The 18,620-nt window shown below is 39.7% G+C and overlaps 1 protein-coding gene across 1 annotated transcript in view; it reads right to left on the bottom strand.

Annotated features, from left to right (window-relative positions):
* The window catches only part of PTPN1 (protein tyrosine phosphatase non-receptor type 1), a 67,993-nt gene that overhangs the window by 22,417 nt on the left and 26,956 nt on the right, over positions 1 to 18,620 (bottom strand). The window contains exon 2 of the mRNA XM_082671003.1: positions 192 to 282. Within this exon, the coding sequence (XP_082527129.1) occupies positions 192 to 282 (91 nt within the window). The remainder of the gene's footprint in view (positions 1 to 191; positions 283 to 18,620) is intronic.

Genomic DNA, 18,620 nt, shown 5'->3' with positions numbered 1-18,620 from the left:
ACCTTACCCCTTCTACAAGGGTGGAAAAATGAACCATTACTATAAGTCTCTAATGCCTTTATTATAGGAAACAATCAAGTCATAAACCTTTACTGCTATCAATTTATTACCAAACCCTGGGGCTAAAGGAGTCCTGACTGAGAGGTCCTGCAGCTGAATGGAAGCAGAGTAACGGCGATGTGAATACTTACAGGGACTGACATCTCTGTACCTGTTTCGGTTTTTGTTCTTAGGAAGCTTGGCCACTCTACATGGGAAGTCACTGGCTTCGTGTCGGATATCCTACAAAAAAAGGATAAAGAGTTCTCCCTTGAAATCTCTGGCATCAGGAATTCATCTAGATAGTTAACTGAGCGTGGGCCCTGTGCCGGGCACTGAGGAAGACCCAGCACAGAAACGGACATCAAAGGGAGCCACGCAGTGTGGGAGATGCAAGGTGCTAATTCAGAGGCATGCCCAAGGTCATGGGAGGAAAAGAGAAGGACAACTGGGGTGGGGGGAAGTGGCATGGGGCTGGGAGCTGGAAAGACGTGGAAGAGGGCAGGAAGATGGGGGGGGTGGGCATGTTTCACTCAGGAACCCCCAGCACGGCAAAGGCACGGGGGCTGGAGTTCACGTCTTATGCAGGAACAGTGAGTGGGCCGGTGGGAGGAACAACAGGCCTGGGGCACACAGGTGGGTACAGGCCAGATCTTGGAGAGCCTTCCAAGTCAGGCCTGGGAGTTCCATCTGTAACCTTTTGTAAAGCTACAGTTATCAAGAGCAGATAAAATGCCCTTTTACGCCAACAAACTATCCAAATGCTTTCCTAGGAGATGGTAAACAAATCCCATTATACCAAACTGTCAGAAAGAGCAAGTGCCTGGACTAACAGAAGATGCACATTATGCGTCCTGCTACATGGATCACACACATCTAATTTTGCTCCCCTAAATCAACACCCCTATAATCCTATTTAAAAGGCTTTTCCTTTAAGTCTGTATTTTACTATACATTATTAAAAGAAAAGCTCATCCAACAATGTGAATATACTTAATGCCACTAAAATGTACACCTAAAAATGGTTACAATGGCAAATTGTATGTTATGCATAGTCTATTACAACTTAAAAAAAAAAAAAAAGACGAACCCACAGTGAGAGAACAGGAGAGCAGATAATAGCAACACAATTTTGGAAGCTGGAAATCAGACTGATTAGTGGTTGGCAGGCCTGAGAAAGCTCAATTACAAGCCAGCAGTGGGGAAAGCAGAGAACCATCATGATTTCCACCACAGAACCTTCCAAAGGCACAGAAAGTGTGCTTCTCTGGAAGGAGGGGTGGGATTCACTGCAGGGGGGCGGGGCAGAGCTGCCTGAGGGGAGCAGCATCTCCACTCCCACCGCCCCCTTCCGTGCTGCTGGGTGACTGCTGCCTCACAACTCTGCAGAAATCTGGAGATTTATTTTCTGGAAGATGTAAATCAGGGGGCAGAGTGCTCTCTAGATGATCTGAGCAGACAAGAGGAAAGACCAAGAGATGCCATTACAGGGGTACGGAAATAACAGCCTACCTGCACCTAGAGGCCCAGTGGCCAGATCTGTGCTGATAAGCCCCTTACACCTGCTCAGAGCTCGTTGCAGACCCTGTAAGCCCCTATTCTTCATCATGTACACACCACTGATTACAAGATGTCAGAGGAGAGAAAGCCTCTGATACAAAAGAGATTTAAAAGAAAAACAAAACAGGCAAAAAAGCCCCTTAGAGGAAATAAACTGCAGAGAAATGAAAGCTTAAAATATATACATTATTAATATACTCAGATAAGATACTGTATCCATGGATTAAGAACAGGATGTTGTATACAATAAAAATGTCTCTTGCAACTTAAAAACAAGATGGCAGAAATGATAAGCTTAACTGAAGAGTGATAAGATAAAGGTAGAAGAAATCCTACCTTTCCAGAAGGCAAAGCCTAAATAAATAAATAACAATAATGGAAAATTAAGCAAAACAAAATATAAGAAAAGAATACATTAAAAAATAGTTCAAGGAAATCTCCCAGACACATCAAGTGCTCATCAAAATGATAAAAACAGATCCATACTGAGACACACTAATTTGCAATTCCAGAATCCTGCAGACAAAAAGAACATACTGTAAGTTCCCAGGGAGAAAAAATAGTTCACTTTCAAAAGATAAGGTAATCAGATTCTGCAAGAACACTGAAAGCTGAAGGGCAATGGCGCAATGCCTTCAAAATTCTGAAGAAAAATGATGTCCAACTTAGAGTTCTATACACAGCCCAATAATCAACAAGAGAGAAGGAACAAGAAAAACATTTCAGATATGCAAGGTCTCAAAAACTTTACCACCTCTGCCCCCTTGCTGCAGCAATCCACTGGAGCATGTCTTCCACCTGAGTGAGGAAATAAACCAAGAAAGAGAAAGATGTAAGATATACAGGACAGGGGTCGGGGGGAAGGATCCAACACAAGAGCAAAGGCACAGGAAATTTCCACAAAAGCCGTGACGGGGGAGGCCCCAGGATGACAACCATATACCAGCACTAGGAGGCAAGCAGCCAGATGGGCCCAGAATGACCCAAGAGACAGACGAGTCAACAACATGCCTTTGTCCCCTGTACCAACCGTGACCGAACGAGACCACCAAAGGGAAATGAGAAGACCTGAAGTCCAGAAAACAGGGAATCCAACTGAGAAGAAAAGCAAAGAAGTCTCAAAATGGTAGCTGTGTGGCAGCCTACAGACCCAGCGACCCAGACCAAAGAACAGAGGTCCCCAGTAGGGACGCCTCCAAGACCAAATCTGAAGCTGAGAAATCACCTGAAACTGCTCTGTCCGAAACAGCAGCCCAGCAGCCACGAGCCACACGTGGCTATTGAGAGCACTTGAGATGCAGCCAGCCTGAAAAGAGATGTTGCGCAAGTGTAAAAATACACATTGGATTTTGATGACTTAGTGCTAAAAAAAGAAAGTAAGGTATTTCAGATATTTGAAATACTGACTATTGGTTGAAATAACGTTTTGAACATATTGGATTATGCAAACTGTACTACTACTTTCATCTGCTTCCTTTTATCTTTCTTACTGTGGCTACTAGAAAAAGCAGAATTACACATATGGGTTGCGCTGTATCTCTATTGCATAGCACTGACTGAGCTTGTGGAAAATTGTTCTGAGAGGCTATCAGAAGCTATGGGAAGAATTAGCAACAGGTAGAAAGAAAACTCTACAGATGAAAAAAAGGCAGGAAAGTATTAACTACAGGAAAATCTATTAAAAAGGAAACAGTACAGTACAACACTATCTGTGACTGTGTGCATAGGCAAATAATGTACACAATGAATATGGTTTTAACCAAAAAGTATAACATACTGGGAGAATGGGGGAGGGGAAGCAAAGTGGGAAAGCAGAAGGAATGGCTGTTTAAGAAAGTGAAATCCTATACCTTAGGAAAGATCTAAATCAATGAATCCAAACATAAGCATTTTCCTTAGATATACGGAAATAAATACAAGCTAGAGTCAGCAGCTCAAAGAGTTCAAAATAGTCATCCATGAAGATAAAGACTGGGGAACAGGGAGGTATGGGCAGCAAGTAACTGGATTTTATTATAAGCTTATCATGGTATTATTTAAGCTCTTAAACCATGTATACATTCAACTTGGATTTAAAAAAAAGAATGCCCACATTCTGCTATTCTACTTATTAAAAAAAACTACAAAATGACAAGGAGGAGTTTTTGACTCATACTAGAAATGAGATAATAATTTAAAGCTATGATGATATATTATAAGCCCACTTGGGATTAAACAAATTAGTCCAGTAGTAACTTAGCCATCACATCATTTATGGATGAGATTAAGCTTTCAGGGAAATGCTACACAACACAGAAAAATGACTTGAAAAAATAAATCTGTTTTAAATTTCTTATTCTACTTGTTATTTGGAAGTGTTTAGCAAAAGGTACGAATTTTGCCTTGTGATGTGAAACAATCTGATCACTCCAGCTGGTGTGACTAGATGAAGATGGAAGAAATCATTGACATGGATAAACCACTGAACTAACAAGTATTCATTCTGAGGAAATAAGGGCCAAAATAGCAACAACAGTGTGCAATTGATTTTATTCAGCCAAAGGATTTATTAATCTGTACTTTTTTGGTGAGAGAGAACACAGCAAAACTCGGAGATACCTAATAAAAATAGGAGTTATTCACACAATACTTTTTAAAAAAGAGATTCTAAAATTAAGGTATACTCATAGAGCAAAATGCACAGATCTTAATTATGTATTTCAATTAGTTTTTCTGACCAGCTTTGAGGTATAATTTACAAATAATAAAATATACCCAGTTTAAGTGTTTCTCTATTTTAGAATGGCATATGGGAAATATATGCATGCTTTGAATACAAATATTTACATTTCATTCAGTAAAATAAAATGCCAGGATTAGAGTCTTAAAATTGAGGAGTGATAAAGTACCTTTAAAATTAAAAGTAACTACCAAAAGTGGTTTAGAAGAAAGCAGATACACTACCACAAACCTTTACAGAACTACAGCAAAACAAGATTTCTGTATTCTAAAACTGTATCAAAGGTAAGCTAACCTTCTAACTGCGGTAGAAAAAGCAGATCCCTGACTGATGAACAACTTTAAGGAGACTTTCATCCCAAGCATGAAGTATCCCTAGAAGATCTTCGATTACTCTGACCAAAGATTAAATAATCCACCAAAGTATGTAAAATTTCCACACACACAATAAAATAAAGGCCTTAAAGCTGATGATGAAAAGATGAACGCTGGGTAAACTGAGGAGCCAAGCCAAAAAGGAAACAATAAACTTGCCATGAAACATACTCCCAGAAGCATCCCCTAAAAAATACCTACTGAACGTTTCAAGAATCATTCAAAGTGTACCTCATAATTTCAGGGATGGGATCACACTAACTTAGAAATGTTACCAGTGGGAAATTAAATATACCAACAAATAGATACCCTATCCATTTCCTTCCCTCGGACAGTTCTTTACTGGTGTTTTAGAAGCTTACTTCCTATTCTTAGTGTAGGTTTCAGAAATGTCATAGAACGAAACATCATATGTAATGGACGTCAAACGTTCATGCTCTCTTGGAGAATAAATCTGATGATGTGCTACCGAAGCAGAGCTCAAGTTTGGTCAAAGCTTACAGGCAAATGGTTTAAATCACACTGTATCATTTTATATGGGCACCCAAAATGATCTGACTCATCTCTATAGTGAACCGTTTTCATGAGAGGAAAAAAGCAGTTCTTCCAAAATTATGATTTTGCTGGGCTAGAAAGCTGGGCTAGAAAATGCTTGATAAAGTTTAAACAAAACATCTGAACTGGAAATCTTAAGAGGCAAGGAAGTGAGCAGGGCAGAAACTGACATTACCTGAATAATTTCTAAAGCTAGTTCTTTATTTCCCATCTTCCCACACTCACTTAACAAGATAACAGATGACCTCCCAGTGAGTACAAAGGGATATAACATGCTTATAAAGCTCTGGTAATTCTGGAATGAATTAGGGCCCAGAGTGAATCAATTTCTGTATTTACGGGAAAGCTCATGATCCATTATTCAAATACCTCCCAAATCCAATTAGGCAAAAAGTCAAACTTGGGTGAAAAGCTGGTAATTTTTTACTTGAGATTTCCGTTTTTGAAAACACATAGGCATAAAAGCCAATCCAGCCTTGCAGAAATATTTTCAGGTTTATAGCACTTTGTTAAGTTAAACCTAGCAATTTTGGTTTTAACACCTTTTTCTCTTTAGTCCCAGAACAGGGTGAATGTTTCTTATTGGCTCCACAGTAAAATGCATATTTCTCTTAAAACTATTTGAGAGTGATGAGGTGGAGCCAGCATCTTGTTAAAGCTGGGAGTCTGCTGGGAAGGGCCTAGACCTTCACCTCTCTCATCCCTCCTAGCCCCGGCCCAGGCTCAGAGTCGGCACTCAACCTAATTCTAGTGATGGAATTAAGGGATGATTCCAAAGGTCCCCCTCAAAGAGTCCTTAACTCCATACCAATCTGCTTCATTTTATGGAACAGAAATGTTCTTGAAAGGGAATATGTTTAAGCAAATGTCTGGTCCAATCCTGCTTTCCAATCATTTTATTATTATTATTTTGCTGTGCAATTGAGTCACACGGCCTCCTGACAAGAGAGTACCAAAAGTGTTACTAAAACGTGGATTCAAAGCAAAAAGGGTTATTTTTAGATGGTTCAGACAGCTATCTGTTTTAAAAGTCTAAAGGAAGAAAAGACTCCAGTGGTACCTTTTATTTGCTAGAACTGCAGTGAACTACAAGTCCCTTAGCACCTTCAGCATCTTCTATGCTCCCCCGCACCCCCATTTTACAAATGGTTGCCTAATTTGATTGCTCCGACCGTTATCCAGTACTTTATGGAAGCTACTGGCTCTCAGAAATAGACAGAACTAGACTGAAGGGAAATGCAGAAGTACAGTAAAGACAATAATTTAAAATGCAATAAGTGAACATACAGGGTGTACATTTCCTGGAACTCTTGCAGTAGTCACCACTGAATAGGGAGATATATATAGAAATGGGGGGGAGGGGTGGCTAGACTAAAATTTTAGCAACCAACTCTTCAAAATAACGTGTTGAACAAATTTCGTTATTCATAAATCTCATTATAAATGAGAATATAAAATTTCTGCATAACAAAGTATACTCTGAGAAATACACAAATTATCAGTCAGAAGTTCAATGTCTTTCAAGTTGAAAGCAATGCTGTATTCTTTACCTATACTAGTTAATGGAACAATATAATTTACTACAAAAACCTTAGGAAAATATTTTATTATATTTATCTGTTTATATAATCAATACACGAGAAGTCACATACTCAATATTGTTAAATTTTAAGATAAACTACAACGCTTAGATAATAATGAAAAAGCTTAAAATTTAGCTAACAAGCACCAAGCTTGCTTTGGTTTAAAATTTAAAATGATTATGTACTGAACAGAAAAAGATGATGAAAAGTAAACCAAGAACCTAAGACTCTTATGTGGTAGTTGAAAGAGAAAGAGGGGGAGGGAGGAAGGAACAAAACTGGCCAGCATTTAAAAGGCAGAAGGATATACAATAATCATCCCTGCCAGAGCTTGAGGAAATGTTGGGTCATCTTGTACACTGGTCGGGGGTAAGGTTAAAAGAAAATGGAGTTACAAATCACTACCAGAACAATTATGTACATTTGGAAAACAACATGGAAAAAAGCATAATCAAATTGTTTTACAAATTCGCCACAAACGAGGATGAGGGCAGGAATGGAAAGTGTGGAGTACCCTTCACAAAGGGGAACCATCTGGTGGACATGGTGGGACCAATTTCACGCTCTGATGTGCACCCTCTGCTCTGAACACAAAGCGAGGTTGATTAAATATAAAGAAAAGCACAAAGGCACAGCTAGGCTCAAAAACAGAACAAATGAAAAAAACAGGCCTCCCACTCAAAGTGATCTGCAAGCAAGGTACCAAAAAAACAGAAGGTGACTAGTTCTGAAAAAGATAGCCAACAAATCAACTAGAAAAATAAATCTATTCCACAAGAAATTTATTGTTAGCACTTTAAAGATAAATATATTTGAGATCAGGGATAAATAAAGGAATCATGTATAAAAAAGATGCTATAAATAAATCTAGGGAGGAATGAAGCCAGAATAAGTGGATAGGAAAGAACAAATGAGAAATCTTGGAAATGGAATTGACAATCACTGAAATTTAAACAACAACAACAAACCTTAACAGATGAAGATAAACACTCTGCACTGAACACAAAGGATGGGTACTTTGAAAGCAGAGGAACACAGCATGGAGAAATAGGAGATGTGAAGGAGCAGTTCAGAGAGACAGAGGATAGAGCAGCCCCAGCACACCCCTAAAATATAAATCAGTACCCACACGTTAGGGTCAGAGTAAAGCTGCAAAACAGTAAGGTTAAAAAATCTTCAAAGTAAATCACAACATCTCCTGGAAGCTTAACAGAACGTTAACATTGTCATTTATTTATTTTTTACACAGCTGAGTAGTTAACAAAGAAATATAAAAATTGCGTTTTCAAGTACCACTGACTTTAAACCTTATTTTTACAACGCTTAAAGTATCTGTTTTTTGTTTTTTTTAATCACTTATGTTTTCTGTTAAATGTCATAAATTTCACCTTGGGCAGAAATCAATAGGCAGAAAATGAATCAGACTTACAGTAATTGATGTCAATGAAACATATTGGAACAAGTATTTTTTTTTTTAATGCTGAGAACCACAAAACCCATTCCTGTAAGAGAACAGTCTAAAAAATTGAATCTACTTTCACTTCTGTTTTGTTTACCTTCTGCTTTCCATAGGGACAGTTTAAGTGTTCAGGCCCTGGGGTTCTGGCACTTTGCCGAGGACAGTGGTACAGCTGACTAAGGACACAAGTAGTTGGCAGACATCTGAAAGTGGAAGGTTTACACCTTCGTTTACATGGAACCAGATTGCCAACCACCAGCTTCCTCCTTCCATGGTTAATTTCCCTAAGCTCAGTGGTCACAGGGAGAGACCTTAGGAACCCACACGATATTCCTACTCTGAAATAACAGAACCATACTTACGAAACTGATGATAGTCTGTGTATAACTTGGGAGTGTAAATGGGAGGGAAACAGAATGTCAAAATGAAACTAGCTTTGGTTAAGCATTTCTTTAATATTCCAAGAGCAGTACAAGATTCTGTACCATAACCAAAGAAAAGGCTTTTGCATTATTGTTATCAACCAAATGAGTTTTCTAAATACTTTCTAGATGTAAATGTACTTTTCTACATACCATTTCGGGGATTAGGGCTGACGAGGAAAGACGTGACCAATGCCCAAAAGCATTATGAAGTGATAGTTTTTTACTGAAGCCACAAAGATAAAATGACAATTTGGGGAAGAGGGGAAGCAGGTGACCAAGCTCTTCTGCCTGGCTTTCCAAAGAATTCTGTGTATGTGGATTAAAGAAGCAAGGTCTAGAGTCGGTGTTTGAGTCCCTGCAATTCATCCAAATATTTATTGAGCACTGACTATGTGGCAGGCAATAAGGATATGAAGATGAACAGCCAGATAAAGAGATGCTAGGTTCTCAGATAGGCACTGTCACATGTACCTCACACAGACACATCCATGACTATTCATCAAGAATAACAGTAAAACAGGATTAAAGCCCTGAGCAAGTGGATACTCTACCTACACCCCCTCCCCACCACCAAGGATCTGATCATTCTTGGAAAGGCAGAAAGAATGATTCAGAAGCCCCAAACTCTATCTGCACCTGCATTTCTTTTGTTTTTGTTTTTTTACGGTACGCGGACCTCTCACCGCTGTGGCCTCTCCCGCCACGGAGCACAGGCTCCAACGCGCAGGCCTAGCGGCCATGGCCCACGGGCCCAGCCGCTCCGCGGCATGCGGGATCCTCCTGAACCGGGGCACGAACCCGTGTCCCCTGCATCGGCAGGCAGTGACTCCCAACCACTGTGCCACCAGGGAAGCCCTGCATCTGCCTTTCTTTTTGCTTCCTCCTGTGTCTTAGATTAAGGGTTCTAGCATTGAACTGTGCCTGAGAACAATGGTACCAGGCTGTATGCATAAAACCACATGCACCACACATTATGGGTAAATTAAGGATAACCTGATCTATGCACAGATTTCTTATCTTTTCTTAGACCTCAATCTAGTGTGAGATGCAACTTACTTACATAAAGCTAATTTAGGATGTTGCTGAATAAACAGCAACGGTCTTAAAAACTTCAGGGCTTCAGGAGAAGAATCTCTTTGGGCCAATTTGGTGAGAGAGGACTTTTAATAAAATCAACAGTTCAGTGAATGCTTACTACTTACCACGCCAAGATATGTTAGTCTAATCATAAGGTTACAAGAGACAAAACCCCATGTGAGCCCATAGCCTGTGGCTTTCTATCTGTTTTCTCCACTAAGTCATGCAATAATCAGAGTTACTTGATATTCCTAATTAAGAAAACATCTGAATGCAGCAAGTGAAAGTAACATTCTGTGAATGACTTTACAGCCATTTGTTTTTTAAGTAACTTATCATAACATCAGCATTGATGTCACATGTCACACCTGCTTATAAGACACCTGGAAAAGTGGCAATACCAGAGCAAGATACTACTGCTACAGGCCAGAGGAGCCCTTGAAGTGTTTTGAAGAAGGTTCACTCTTTGTTTTGTACATTATGTGGATTTTGACAAATTTATAATGACATGTATCCTCCATTAAACAGAGTATTTGCACTGGCCTAAAACCCTGTGCTCTACCTATTCATCCCTCCCTCTCTCCCGGCACACCCCTGTCAACCTGTCAACTGATCTTGCTACCGTTTCCATAGTTTTGCTTTTTCCAGAAATGTCATACAGTTGGAATGATATCATATGTAGCCTTTGTCCACTTTTTTTTCTATTAGGCTGTTGTCTTTTTCTTAATGATATGCAGTATTCTTTATGTATTCTGGGCACAAGTCCTTTGGTGGTCACACACACTGCAAATGTTGGCAAAAGCCAACTGATACACGTATCTAACCACCCCAAAACACAGGGCTTACAACAGCTTATTTGCTTGTGATTCTAGGGGTTGGCCATTTGAGCTAAGCTTAGCTGGGATGGCTTGTCTCTGGTTCCATGTACTGTTGGCTGGGCTCACCATATGCATTTGTGATCACTGGTGGCCCACTGGCCTCACTTACAAACCTGGTGCTTGGCTGGCTGTTGACAAGGGTGATGGCAGTAATCAGGTCAGTGTCGTTCATCAACCAACAGGCTAGCCTGGGTTTGTTCACACTGTAGTAACGGTAGAATTCTCAAAAGCAGCAAGAAAGATATGCAAGTACAGAGACACTGCAGGTTCAGTTCCAGACCACAACAAAAAGCGAATATCGCAATAAAGTGAGTCACATGAATTTTTGGTTTCTCAGTGCATATAAAAGTCATGGTTATATTACACTAGTCTATAAAGTGTGCAAAAGCATTATGTCTGAAAAAAACAGTGTACATACCTTGATTTAAAAATACTTTATTGCTTAAAAAATGCTAACCGTGAGCTAAGCCTTCAGTGAGTTGTAATCTTTTTGCATTAGTAACATCAAAGATCACTCAGCATGGGTCACCACAACAAATATAATAATAATGAAAAAGTTTGAAATATTGCAAGAATTACCAATATGTGACACACAGACAAAGTGAGCAAATGTTGTTGGGAAACTGGTGCCAGTAGACTTGTTTGACACAGGGTTGCCACCAACCTTTAATTTGTAAAAAACACAATAAAGCAAAGTGCAGTAAAACGAGGTATGCCTGTATGTTTTTTAGGCCTCTGCTTGTGTCATTATCACCAACATTCTACTGGCCAAAGCTAGTCACGTGGCCGAGCACAAATTCAAAAGTGATTGTCCACCTCTTGGTGAGAGTCACATTCAGAGGGGCATGAATGTGACAGACAGGGATGGGAGGAATTTGGGGCCACTTCTGCAAACAACCCAAAGTTAATGGTGTCTTTTGATGAAGAGAAGCTCTTTTTTTTTTTTTAACATCTTTATTGGAGTATAATTGCTTTACAATGGTGTGTTAGTTTCTGCTGTATAACAAAGTGCATCAGCTATACATATACATATATCCACATATCTCCTCCCTCTTGCGTCTCCCTCCCTCCCACCCTCCCTATCCCACCCCTCTAGGTGGTCACAAAGCACCGAGCTGATCTCCCTGTGCTATGTGGCTGCTTCCCACTAGCTATCTATTTTACATTTGGTAGTGTACATATGTCCATGCCACTCTTTCACTTCGTCCCAGCTTACCCTTCCCACTCCCCGTGTCCTCAAGTCCATCTTCTACGTCTGTGTCTTTATTCCTGTCCTGCCCCTAGGTTCTTCAGAACCGTTTTTTTTTAGATTCCATATATATGTGTTAGCATACGGTATTTTTCTCTTTCTGACTCACTTCACTCTGTATGACAGACTCTAGATCCATCCACCTCACTACAAATAACTCAATTTCGTTTCTTTTTATGGCTGAGTAATATTCCATTGTATATATGTGCCACATCTTCTTTATCCATTCATCTGTTGATGGACACTTAGGTTGCTTCCATGTCCTGGCTATTGTAAACATAGCTGCAATGAACATTGTGGTACATGACTCTTTTTGAATTATGGTTTTCTCAGGGTATATACCCAGTAGTGGGATTGCTGGGTCGTATGGTAGTTCTATTTTCAGTTTTTTAAGGAACCTCCATACTGTTCTCCACAGTGGCTGTATCAATTTACATTCCCACCAACAGTGCAAGAGGGTTCCCTTTTCTCCACACCCTCTCCAGCATTTATTGTTTGCAGACTTTTTGATGATGGCCATTCTGACTGGTGTGAGGTGATACTTCATTGTAGTTTTGATTTGCATTTCTCTAATAATTAGTGATGTTGAGCATCCTTTCATGTGTTTGTTGGCAGTCTGTATATCTTCTTTGGAGAAATGTCTATTTAGGCCCATTTTTGGATTGGGTTGTTTGTTTTTTTGATATTGAGCTGCATGAGCTGCTTGTAAATTTTGGAGATTAATCCTTTGTCAGTTGCCTCATTTGCAAATATTTTCTCCCATTGAAGAGAAGTTCTTAAGGTCAATGTAGTTCAACTTATCAATCTTTTCCTCTATCGTTTTTGTGGGGTGTCTTGTTTAAGAAACAGTTGCCCATCTCAAGTTCATAAATACAATCTTCTCCATTATTTTTGAAAAAATTCAACTAAAGAAAAATGTTTTTCCATACAATTTCATTTATATCTTGATTATGCCTCAAGATGTTGGAATAAAACATACAGACGACAATATGGCACGTCTGTCCCTTCCAACAGCCGTTTTTGTGCACAGTAAACACTACTCTAACTTGACCAGCAGGCACTCAGCGTCTGCTGAATGATGAACACAGTGACTGTCTCTGTCCTTTGCCTACCAATCTTCGAGAATATTAGTATTTTTCTTACTCATGTAAGCTCTTTACATATCTTAAAGCCAACAATTCTTTGTCTATCCTGAGAAACCACTTTGTCAATTTATTTGTTTGCACATTTAAATTTAATTTCCCCTAAATAAAAATATTTTAACTGTGGGAGGATTATCATAAAATGTCATTATAATAACGAGAGCTGCCACTTGGCAGAATTATAAGTGATTTTTATTTTCTATTGTTTTCCAATTGTTTTCTACAGCGCATATGCATTACCTAAGTAATAAAGAGTTTTAAAGTAGTTTAAAATTTTTAAGTATTCAAACCTATTGACCTTTCCCTCTGCGATTTTCTTTATTGCCTCTAATGGTAGAAAGTCCTCTTCCTCAGTATGGTAGTAACAATTTAGAAAAAAAATTTAATCTTAACCCATCTGGTTTATTTTCCTTCTACAATTTTCAACTATACCCATTATGTTGCCTTTAAATCTCAAACTATGCTAAGAATAGATGTTTCTTCTGGTTCTGTCAGGTTAACAGTTCCACTATGCTAATCCTTGTGTCCGTCTATTACAGTAATTCAAATTGTATATTACAGAGTGCTTCCTCCTCCCGTCTTCCTAAACTCAAATAGGAACAAAATGCAGCTGCAACTGATCATTCAGATTTCAGAGTGAACAAATCACTATTTTTAAGAGAAAGACGAACCATTACAACTAGGTAGAGTTGTGTTTTTTTAAGAAGATTAATGCAGGCTAGATTCATTCTTTGCAACTATTTTAGCAAATTAAAGATCAAGAGGAACACAGGAGATTAAAATATAGGGAATTAAAAAAACCCACTATAGTATTTCTATAGTTAAAACGAATACTGTTACTTTGTTCTTCTGTAAGGAAAGAGTAGGCAGGATGGCTCTGGCACAAAACTTTTCCCCCATATTTATCTGGTATGTATTATTATGCGTATAAACTTGTAGTGAAATAGAAGAAAAAATTAAAACATTAAATTATTTCTGTTCACCATGTCCATAAGCAGACTGTTTTTTTTAAGCAGACTATTTTTTAAAAAGCATAGTTCTCCATGTCAGTTACCTGATTTCTAACATTTTAACTTCCGTCAAAGCAAATTTTAATTTATTAAGTGTACTTAAATAAAAAGCAACTTTCAGAGTTAACTACTTAAAACAAGATCCAGCATAAAATACCTGTATGTCAACAAATCAAATTAGAACATCTTCCTATCTCCTTGACGTATTTAGGGAGATGCAATTGTTTAAAAACGGTTCTATCCCTTCCTCCTCTCCACCCATAAGCCTCCGGCAACAGCTGCATGATCTTTTGGTCATCTGCCTTCTTAGAACTGGATACATAAAAAAAAAAAATTTTTCTATACAATGAAAGGAGGCAGTAAACCTCTGCTAATAACATATGATCAATTTTTAGAAGGCCGACTGATGCCAAATACTTCCTCAAGAGGATTTGCTCAATATCTCAATGCTACAACTAAAACTATATAGGAACCAAAATCCATATACATATTGCTAGAGACAGACCTAGGGCCACTATTATTACATAAATAACTGAAGCTATTGTAGAAGTAATATCCTTTAAAGATAATACAATAGCTAGGCACTCTTCTCCCCAAGGCTCACAAAATCATGACATCTTCATTGAGATAACAGGAAAATAAATCCCTAGGACCAAATAAATCAAACATTTTACAAAAATCAGGATAAATAAAGAACTTTAGGGACACTAAGTCTAGTGACATTTTCATGTAACAGCAATGCCTAAACTTGAAAAAAACTCACGACTAGAATGTTTGTTTTCTTACTGCACTGTAAAGCAATCTTCAAGTAAACAAGATTACTCAGAGCAAACAGTGGAAAGTTTCAGTGAGATATGTTCATTAGAGAACAGGACAGTTAAAAAGCCAGAAATGTAAAATTATTTTAAAGGTAATTGGTCTCACCACCCAAGTATATTTTTTAAAGCAAACCCTTACATACGATGCCAAAGTCAAGTTTTGAGGATCGCCTTCAGAGTCAAGACTGCAACATTGCTATCACTGTACTTGCAGCCAATTTTTGTTCTTGCGTTTCAGGTTGTACCAACTGTTGACGGGGCAGGTGGCTCTGTCGTCGTCCCTGTCCTCAGTGAGTTCCTACTTGGTGGGGGAAGACCGCTGTGGCCACAAACAATGCTACTGAGTATAAAGTCCTGCTCAGAGGCAAAATCTATTCACAGGAAGAAGGGAAAGGCAATGAGAGGAGCTGGTAAAAATGAAAATAGTAAACTCAGGAGTAACTGTGGAGCAGCCACATCTGGTGCAGAGGAAAGAGCTCTTTCGGGCACTGCTGACCTGTCACCTCTCCTTGCCAACTTTGGTTGGCATTAAGGGGAGAAGATACATCATACAGCTATATCTAAGCTGTTTTGCCTAGTCTGTTCCAGCACTGTTGCTTGAAAGGAAACCTTAGCAATGGAGGCTGGGGTGGAGACAGGATGGCCATTCTCCACTGGAGCAACCCCAAAGTCTGCTGCCTGTGTCACTCTCCAAGCCCTTGCTATCACACCAAAGGTCAGAGAGGAGAGAGTGGGCCCACACCACACGAAAGTGGCCTGCGACCCAGGTCTCTGTGCCCAGACTCCTAGGGGTGCACAGGGCACACACATAACACTTCCTAAACTTGCCTCTGCTCAACAGGGCTGGAGAGGCTTTCCAAGAGATTGCTGGCTGAGCCTCCTCAGCTCAAAGGAGCAGGCACTTGAGGTCCAGCTTGTTCACCGGCAGAGCACGACTCCTGCAGACACAGGGCCCTCAATAAGGATCCACTGAATGGGTGGGCTAAACATGTCAGAACGAACCAAGGTGAGATATGAATTTGGAATTATGAAAATAGAGATAGCATGAGGATGGCAGTGGAAAACAAATAATGAATGCAAGAAGAAAGCACCAGTGACCCAACTAACTTTGAGAACTCTGCTCTCTCTTTGACTTCCTCAACAGAAAGGTCAGCGGTGATTTCCCAGTAATGAGTAATTTCCTGCTATGATACCCAGGGAATGGCTGGGTGTGAGAGAAACATTTCTTGGAAGGATGTGCCTCTTCCCCTCTACTTCTCCTGCAGGCAGCACGATTTTCTGATGTGGTACACTCCTGGAGAAGGCTACATTCCAACTGAGATGAAATCTAGGCTCCCTACATCCTCCCTACAAACTAGGGAGGAGCAGGTCAATGGCTGGAATAGCAGGAAGGCTTTTACATGGAGTGCCTGAGCCAGGCCGAGGAGGGACTAAGCGTTGTCAGCACTCAGCACTCCTAAATCAGGACCCACCGGGGCCCTCTGCTGCAAACAATATTCAGGTAGGAATGGCAAGTGCTGTCTTCCTAGCTCCTTGTGCCTAGCAGAGCTCGATATGACAGTCAGCTCCCTAAGGTCGTACTCCGAATGTATTTCCAGGCTGATGGTCCCTCAGCCCAGACCCTGGATGGTAACATCAGCTTTCCTTGACATTTCACTTTCCTCTCCAAGTCCAAAGAAGATGTGGTTCTGGCTCCTCTGACCCCTGAGTGTTCAATTTTTTTTTTAAAGTATTTGTTATGATGCTTGGATTTATTTCAAAATAAATTAGAGCTGGGAAGGGTTAATGGGTAGGGGATACAGAGGAAAAAAGATGAGCCATGAGTTTTTAATTATTGAAACTGGGTGACGAATACGTAGGGTTCATTATACTAGCCTATTTCTATATGTTTGAAAGTTTTCGTGAAGGATTCTTGCAACTCAAGTTTTTTTTAAAGTAGGGAGGAATGATATGATTGGATATGTGTTTTTGAGTGATTACTCTGGCTTTATGATTCTGGGAAGACGGTGGCAGCAGTGGCCACAGTTTTCCACTCTCCCTGAATCCCCATAAAAATAAATGGAGGACTTCCCCAGTGCCACAGTGGTTAAGAATCCGCCTGCCAATGCAGGAGACACAGATTCAATCCCTGGTTCAGGAAGATCCCACAGGCCATCGAGCAACTAAGCCCGTGTGCCACAACTACTGAGCCCGCGCACCACAACTACTGAAGCCCGCAAGCCTAGAGCCCATGCTCCACAACAAGAGGAGAGAGGCCCACGCACCACAATGAAGAGCAGCACCCGCTCACCACAACTAGAGAGAAGCCCATGGGCAGCAACAAAGACCCAACGCAGCCAAAAATAAATAATAAATAAACAAACAAACAAATGGAGCAACAGGATAGCCAAACCAACACAGAGAACCCCTCAGACAACAACTAAAACAAAACCAGAGATTCTGAAAGTACAAGGAAGTGGGGGACAGCCAGTTATTAAGACCCATGTGGTATCAACATTTGTGTGGGAGGAAGGAGAATCAAGACAACGGGGGGGTTCTGATGGCTGTGACCAGGAGAACCCCAAATCATCAGGTCTCACTGGGAATTGTGACAGGCCAACTTGTGTGAGCAGCCAAACTAGGAGCAGATCCTGTAGGCTCCAATTCACAGGCATCCCCATGCTCCCCCTCCCCAAGGTGCTGGGTCAGCCTAGGCCCTACAGACTCTCAAAACTAAGACCTTCTAAGTAAGACACAGCCTGCACGGAGGAGAAGCTTCTTGGAGCAGAACAAATTGAGCAAGATACAGACAAAAGGAGCAAAGGAAAGATAAGGTTGAGATAATAGGTAAAAATGGGAGGAACAGGGGAAGCAGATCTTAGAAACACAAGATGCTTTAAAAGTCACTTCACAAAGCCAACTAAAGAGGGAGCCTGAGAGCCCTGGGCTAGAACATCTATCTGACCCACCCCTTTCTTCCTAAAACTACCAGGAAACTGTTCACTTAAAAACGGTCAGTAGACAAGGAACAGTTGAGTTCCACACAGCATTAATATATGAAAGAGAATACGGGACAAACAATATCCCTACAGAAGACAAAAGCAGGCTAGAAAGATGCCCACAAAAGATGAAACTAATCCAACAAGAAACTAAGAAAATGGTAGAAGCTATGGAATAACAACATAAAGGAGAATGAGAACTTAAGAACCAAAGTAACTGGAAAAAAGAATGATCTGAAAAGAGAAGTGAAAGAAATCAGGAAAGAATTAAAAAGAAAAGAAGAAAGTATTTTCAGAAATGAAGACAAAACAAGGAGGAACACAAGAGCAAATAAATAGGTTTAATGCCTTAAAGGAAACAGAAAACAGGAGAGTTTAAAAAAAAGAAATTCAAAAAGAAGTAACCAAAGAGAAATAGGTTCCTTGTACTGTTATAATTGTTCTGTAAGTTTGAAATTGTATTTTAATTTAAAATTATATTTAATAATTTTTCATGTTTTTAAAGCAAATTATTAAGATTTTAAAATTTTTGAGAGGAAGTGAAAGAAATAAATGATAGGCAAAGAAGATCAAACATACACACAACAGGCTGAGTCCCTGAGAAGGAAAGCAATGTAACAAAAGAAATACTGAAAGCTTGAATTTAAGACTCTTCTGAAATTAAAAAAAGAAAAGGTTTGAAACTATACATTGAAAGAACACATTGATTTGGGGGAAGAATTCTTCTTGGACCCAAAATGGCCAAGAGCAAGAT

This window comes from Grampus griseus (genome assembly GCF_964374135.1).
Source record: "Grampus griseus genome assembly, chromosome: 14".
Taxonomy (NCBI): domain Eukaryota; kingdom Metazoa; phylum Chordata; class Mammalia; order Artiodactyla; family Delphinidae; genus Grampus; species Grampus griseus.
Note: the sequence above shows the minus strand (reverse complement) of the source record. Positions and strands in the feature narration are given on the sequence as shown.